This window comes from Raphanus sativus, unplaced genomic scaffold (genome assembly GCF_000801105.2).
Source record: "Raphanus sativus cultivar WK10039 unplaced genomic scaffold, ASM80110v3 Scaffold3778, whole genome shotgun sequence".
In the NCBI taxonomy this organism is placed as follows: domain Eukaryota; kingdom Viridiplantae; phylum Streptophyta; class Magnoliopsida; order Brassicales; family Brassicaceae; genus Raphanus; species Raphanus sativus.
The window spans coordinates 1-7,101 of NW_026619082.1; the positions used below are offsets into that span (position 1 = coordinate 1).

General features: G+C 38.3%; 1 protein-coding gene across 1 annotated transcript; it reads right to left on the reverse strand.

The window, feature by feature from the left end:
* Nucleotides 1-43: 43 nt before the first annotated feature.
* Nucleotides 44-4,906, reverse strand: LOC108833984 (protein TIC110, chloroplastic; the record flags this gene model as incomplete). The annotated part of the gene is given in 14 exon segments (XM_057001604.1): nucleotides 44-1,012; nucleotides 1,098-1,223; nucleotides 1,456-1,610; nucleotides 1,912-2,128; nucleotides 2,261-2,361; nucleotides 2,441-2,568; nucleotides 2,947-3,041; nucleotides 3,120-3,184; nucleotides 3,416-3,482; nucleotides 3,611-3,709; nucleotides 3,806-3,874; nucleotides 3,967-4,090; nucleotides 4,165-4,224; nucleotides 4,313-4,906. Coding segments are annotated over 14 exon segments (2,799 nt in total), but the record flags the coding sequence as incomplete, so codon positions are not given.
* Between the last annotated feature and the right edge of the window lie 2,195 nt (nucleotides 4,907-7,101).

A 7,101-nucleotide genomic window follows, 5' to 3' on the forward strand; every position in this document is an offset into this window, starting at 1 on the left:
GCTTATGTCAAGATAAGAGAGAAAGAGAGGAAGATTTGCATACCACTCCTTTACGGTTTCTTTGCCTGAGTAATGCTACGGATTGGATCAGGGAGTTTGACAGTCTACTCCTAGCAAGATCATGGACAACGCTTTTCGCCTTTTCAGCATCGATACTGAGATCAGATGGGATGGTCTCGTAGACTTCCGTTTCATCGAACTCGCCTGTTCCTGATGAGAATATATCATTCACCGTCTTCTTGAATAGCTTCTCTCTCAGACTCACAGCGATCATGCTGTCTAGGCTGACGTTTGCTTCCTTGAGCTCACGTATTTGCTTTATGTTCAGTCTTCCTTGGTTAACAGCAGTTTCTATGGCGTTCGCCATTTTTGTGGTCGTTATGTTCTTTATAACCTTCTCAGCTTGTGGCTGAGGTAACCCAACTTGTTTCTGCAGCTCGTCTAACTGCTCTACTCTAGCTTTTGTCAGTTGCCCATCAGCTAAAATCACTTCAGCTTGTTGCCTGAAAGCCTGCTCGGCTAAACCTACGTGAATGTTGACTATTTCTTTCGAAGTCAATCCGAGAATCCCACCGAGCTGATTGAGAAGTAAGTACTCTGAGTCGTCTCTCTTTGTTGTGATCTGAGCGCCAAACGGGATTCTTGTGACCTCTCCCGTTACACAGTAGAGCAGGTACGTTTTGTAGAGATCGATCCTGTCTCTGTCGGGAAGGTCATCTTTGAGAGTTATCTCAGTCTGGCCAGGCTTTCCCATCTTCTCGGAGAGTTCTTTGTCAGGTCTTGTCTTTTTGAGCGATTCAAGGGATCCCCATTCCTCATCTTCGCCATCTTCTGCTTTCACTTGAACAGGCTCTTCAGGTTCCTTGTCAGAAGATTCTCCCTTAATGTCAGCCACCATTTCAGTCACAACTAACGTGTTGAAAGCAATCATTTTCTTGAGCTCCTTTGCTGACTCGGTGCGGTTCTCTGCCGCCCTTGCTCGTCTGATATAGTTTGTGAAAACCCTACGGGCCTGCATCAATGAGGATTCTTCGTTTCTATCAGAGACACCAAATCCTAGTAGAAAACATGGGAAAAGCAAAGAGAATGATACTCACAGCCTTGCTAGCAATAGACATGGCAGTCTCTCTGGATAACCGAAGACCATGAGCAGCCTTTCTTACTGATTTGCGAGTTTCAGCATCATAACCATCAACTCCAGAAGAAATTGCTTCTCTGACAACCTGGAAAAATGTAACGAATAAGTATCTGTACGCAAATCGTCCGGTAACAAGGCAATTAAGTTGAGATGTGGCCGACATGAAGTTATTGGAAACGGATTGAAAACAGGTAAATACGTACTATTAAATATTAACACTAGAGTTTTTCAAAAAGACAGCGGTGAAATTGCAGTGCCAAGACGAAAGACAATGGGAACTAACAGGGATACAGAAGGGGGCTTATAAGCTGGTTTACCTTTTCAAATATGCTTCCACAGATTTCTGCATGAGCTGCTTCAATAGTTTGCTGAGGAATGCAGAGCATGACTCTTAACCTTAACAAAGCAGCAACATTGTCATCGCTCAGCTCTCCATCAGTAACATACTGTTGAAGCTTCTGCCTATAGATTTCTGGAGAAGAGAAGGCGACTGTTAGATGACTGAGAATAAAAACTCCAATAAACATTAACTGTTAGATAACAGCATGTAATCAAAGGAAAGTGCCACACTAGCTGGAAATCTGTTAGCCCCCAAATCCACAACATTTAAAGCTAGTTTGCAAAGGAAGGGTCAAGCAGGTTCGCAATCAAATTGAGAAGATTCTAGTTATTCCATGGACCCCATCTATTCTATCTTTGGGCGATTTAGTGGCAATTCAAACTGTGTACTCATGAATAACATAACAGCATAAGATCAGGTGGTCCCATATTACCTTCATGGATTGCGCTTGCCTTCTGTGCATCAAAGTGCAGCTCTTCGCATAGCTTTTGAAGGTATTTTGCTTTACTATCTTGTGCTTCAAGGTCACCACTAGTAACAGCGTTAGCAAGTCTTTTACGGTACGCCTTGGACGTAACATCAACACTAATAGCTTCAGCCTCTCGTGTTCCCAGTCCGAGTATGTTTCTCAGTTGGCTCATTGCCACAAGCTATTATTCAGTACAAAGATGATCAGAATTCACATTACATGGGACTGAAATAGAAAAAAGAGTCTGAAAACATGCTCTGTAATGTACTCAGTTTACTATATAATAACGGATATAAAACTGGTTTTAGTTTACCTTGTTTTCTTCAATGCGTCCACTCGATAAAGCATCTGTAACATATGCTCTATAAAGGAGCTTTAAATCATCCATCCTCCTCTCAAAATCAGAATCACCACCTAAGCCACAGGCCCACAGACATCCGAAGTTAAGCGCCTACAGTTACTACTAAGAAAGGGACTTCAAATGCATCTTTACCTATCAAAGATATAGGGCCAAGACCCCTTGCAAATTGATCTGCCTCTGAATGGCTTTTCAAGGAAACCAGTAGGTTGTTAAACTCAAGTACTTTTTCGAGCTCTTCCACAACAAGTGCCATACTCTTCCTGCATAAAAACAGATCAATAAATGAATAGCACTGTAAACTAAAATAAACTAGATGATCCAATTTGGTTTCATTGTTTACTAAAATAAACTAGACGTTCCAGTTTGGTTTCACTGTTCAAATAACCGGGATACAAAACGCCTAGAGAATCACAATCTCGTGCCCCCATTTAAATTCCCACTAAATAACTATTTAACTTATCTGACTATAATACTGATTATATTAAGAGCTACTACACTAAAGGAAACGATCGAAAAGGTCAGCTTTTTGTAAAATCAAACCTCAAGGTAAAGCAAAAAAAAACATCAACGTCTTCTTCACATGTATCATCATTTTCCATATATTTTTCTATACATGATTCAATAATACAATGCCTTACACTGCTCGTGTACGGGATTTTAGTACGCTAAGTGCTGATGAAATATTCTCTATGGCCACTGTTCGTGTATGTTCTCTAAACAGATCTTCAGCAAGCTGCAAGGGAGAAGAAACTGTCAGAAGAACAATAGCCAGTGGCAGCAAGAAGTCAATAACGCAAAGAGATAAGAGTACCTCATCAGAAAGCTTGAATGATAGTTGTGCTTTTCTTAGGTCCACAAGGTTTTCTACGTTAATATCTGCAAGAACACGTTACCCAACATAACAATGTAAGTTTCCATGAAAAAGCTAAGCCGTATATACGATCAATTTCAAACGAGAAGTATTATAGTTTCGTGCCGAGCATTCAGACATCTTGCTATGAGAGGAACATTACAAACCCCGATTTCAAACCACCTCAGGCAAATTCCTCCATTCTACAAGTGTAACACTACTTAATATCTTTAAATGAAAAACATGAATAACATTACCTCTACCAACTAATTTCAACCTTTCGGCATAGAGCTGCTTTGCATTTTCACGAATAGCAATCTCAACCTATACACAAGATTAACACATTAGCGGAGAACTTTATATTACCAAGTTGGGAGTAAGGTCCCAAAATGCATGTTGCAAAAGGTACAAATATTCAAAATCACAGATTCAACATAATTGGAAATGCCTACCTGAGCATCTGTGACCTTCAGTACTCGCTTCCAAGGCAAAAGGAAGGATGCAGCGTCTCCAAACACAAGAGCTGAAACATATACAAGCCTCATAAATGCCTGCACCGGGAGCATACAACTTGTGATCAAACTTTTGCTCTCTTACTGAACCAAGCAACAATACATAAACGAATACTCGGAACTAGCGCGACTCACCCGACGCTGTTCTGCATCACCTTCACGCTCCCCAGTCTCAAGCCTTTGCCTAAAAATCCTCCTGCCAATCTAGACAAAACCAACGAGTAAGTGATTCTACATTAAAGATCCTTCTGAATCAACTGCAAAAAGCTAATTGATAAATCAAATTAAGAAAACACCTCCATGTGCATTGAGGCTGCATTAGGTTCGTCTATTCCCAGAGCACTTTTGAATTTGACTATCTTCTCCACTTCATCTCCTTTAAGAGACTGTCCTTCAGCTGGAAGCACGGAAGTTACGTACCTAATCAAGATCAAGACGCAAAAATTAACTAATGAATTCTCCACACTAAGATTAGAAGCAAGAACTTGACTAACCGGCAATATATATCACAAATCTCAGCCTGGAATGCCTCGTCTCCTTTGCTGACACCATACCTGCAACATATAAGAAAGGATCAATTAATTACACTTGGTCCTTTCTATATCATCATGCATGATCTTCAAATTCAAGCAAACCACTAACCTAGAAGCGATCTTCTCAATATCATCTTTCGTCACAGAGGCAGGATCTTCAATCTCAGCAACGTAATTGTGCAAACCGATGGCAGCAACCTCCGGCACGGCGGAGTTCAGCGCATAGACGGCAGCTCCACCGGCGGCTCCAGCTGCAGCAGCCGCACCCAATGCGATGTTCCTGGAGCCAGCCAGCCGGAGGCCAAGGCCGTAACCAGAAGCTAACGTCGCCGCGAGAACAACAGCAGAAGTCGCCAGCCTCACCGGCGGCGTCATTTTTTCCACAATCGGTTGCAATCCGGTGAGCTCCTTCTTATTCCCGTGTACATTCGATTTCTTCGCCTGCGCGGACACCAACGGTTGTTCGGAAGAAGTGGCTGCGCAGCGAGGGAACGAAACTCGATAACGGCGGCGAGACGGACACTGAGACTTCGATAAACGGAGAGGTAACGGAGTGAGGACGTGGCAGAGTAAAGGAGACTGAGGGGAAGGTGGGACTGGAGCGTTAACGGCGGTGATAAGCGAGGGATTCATGGTTGGTTCCCCCTCTACTGTGAAGAAGCTCGTAGGGTTTAACGCGATTTGAAGAAGTGAAAGAGAGAGGATAGAAACGCGGAGGAAGAAAAGGGGAAAGGGATAGGACTTTTAAAACTTCATAACGTTTTTAACAATATGTTAAACACTGCGTGATGTTTTTACTCAACGAAAGACATCTAGAAGTTCAAATAAAAAAACAATTACACGGGCGCGTGAGTTGGAAACGTTACGATTTCTTTGCCTGCTTCTTTGCCTGCTTCTTTGCCTGCTTCTTTAGCTCTCCAGATAGGAGTCTAAATAATAGTCTCTGCGACTTTGCATGCTCTTCAGGGTTTCAAGATCACTCCACTCAATCCAATGGTCGTCTCGAGTTAAGACAGGTGTTTTTGACTGGTCTCTGGAGAACAGTGCTGTGTGGGATGGTAATGAATACTAATTTGTAGTTGTTTAATAAGAAGCACATTATGGTCTAAAAGGTCACAGGCAAATGTTCTTTACTTTTATTTGGTTCAAGTTGGGTTAGTAGTTTGAAGGAGGCAGGAGCTTTGAACTATATAATGGGTAATGGGATCGAACCATTTAGAACATTATGGTTGGAGAAATCTCACTTTGAATGATTTACTAAAGAATCACATCACTGATTTAGTAGTTTACCCATAAATGAAGCCTATGTTAGCGAGTTATCTTCCGACTGACAGATGAAACACAAGTCATACAATAGAGTCTAAGAATTGACGAAAATGTCCTTCTCCACTTGACACATCCAAATTGGCTAAGAATTGGTTTCGGACAAATCAACTGGTGAAAGCACAGAGGTCAGGCTTGGAGAAGAGTGATTAATGTCATATGTCTGCATGCTTCTCTTCCATACCTTTTTTTCTTTTGAGTTTTTAAATTAATTTTATGGCTTTCTTTTCCTCTTGGTAGAAACTGAGTTTTTTTTTCATCATTTTCATTTTTCATTCAATTTTTTTAAAAAACTCAGATTTAAACTTTTATTTTTCAATTTATATAAAATATGCTAGCGAGTTGATAAAATATGCTAGCGAGTTAACAAAATTTGTAACAAGATACAACATTTGTTAATATGTTACAAAATAGATTAGCAAGTTAACAAATTTTATAACATGATACAAAATTTGTTAACATTAAAATAACATCAACTAAAGTATCACTAACATGATACAAAATTCGTTAAAATTAAAATAATATCAATTTTTATTGAATTTATGATAGGTTTACATTATAACTTGTCAATAATTTGACCATCGAACATTTTACAAAATATGTTAGCGAGTTAACAAAATTTGTAACAAGATACAAAATTTGTTAACATGTCACAACATATATTAGCGAGTTAACAAATGTTGTAGCATGATACAAAATATGTTAGCATTAAAATAACATCAACTATAGTCTCGCTAACATGATACACAATTTGTTAACATTAAAATAACATCAACTTTAACTAGGTTTATAATAGAATTACATTATAACTCGTCAATAATTTGACCACCAACATTTTATAAAATATGTTAACGAGTTAACAAAAATTGTAACAAAGATACAAAATTTGTTAACATGTTACGAAATATGTTAGTGAGTTAACAAATTTTGTACCATGATACAAAATTTGTTAACATTAAAATAACATTAACTATAAAATGCATAAATTTATTTCAAATTTAGATAATCATAATGAAAAACTTACCAGAAGCATAGTCATGAACTTGTGTGACTTATTCAATTCCTAATTTGTAAACACTAATCTAAAGGATCAAACCCAAAAAATAAAAATAAATTTTTTAATGAAACTAACAAAGAAATTAAAAAAAATCAAAGAAACAATATAACTTAATCTGAATACTTTAGAAAAAAATAGATATCATATTGTTCATAAGTGAAAAGAGAGAAAAAAACATAAGAAAATGAAAAATAGTTAGGAAAAAAGATGAAAATGAAATAAAGAAAAGAAAAAAATAAAAGAAAAAAATGAGTCAGAAGAATCAGAAGGGTTCAATCATCAATCAGAGTTGCTTCTAGACCTGTGAATAGATAGGTATGGATGTTGGGTCAATGAAAACAGTAAATCATCAAATATGGTAAGTCTCAAATTGGAGCCTTCATTAGAGGCATAGAGACCAATTTCTCATTATTTATTTGTGTTTTATTACTTATAATAAATTAATGAGAGATCAGTGGCTATTGTTTGTAACTAAATTGGTGTGGACATAAAAATTAAAAAAAAAGCATTGTTATTTA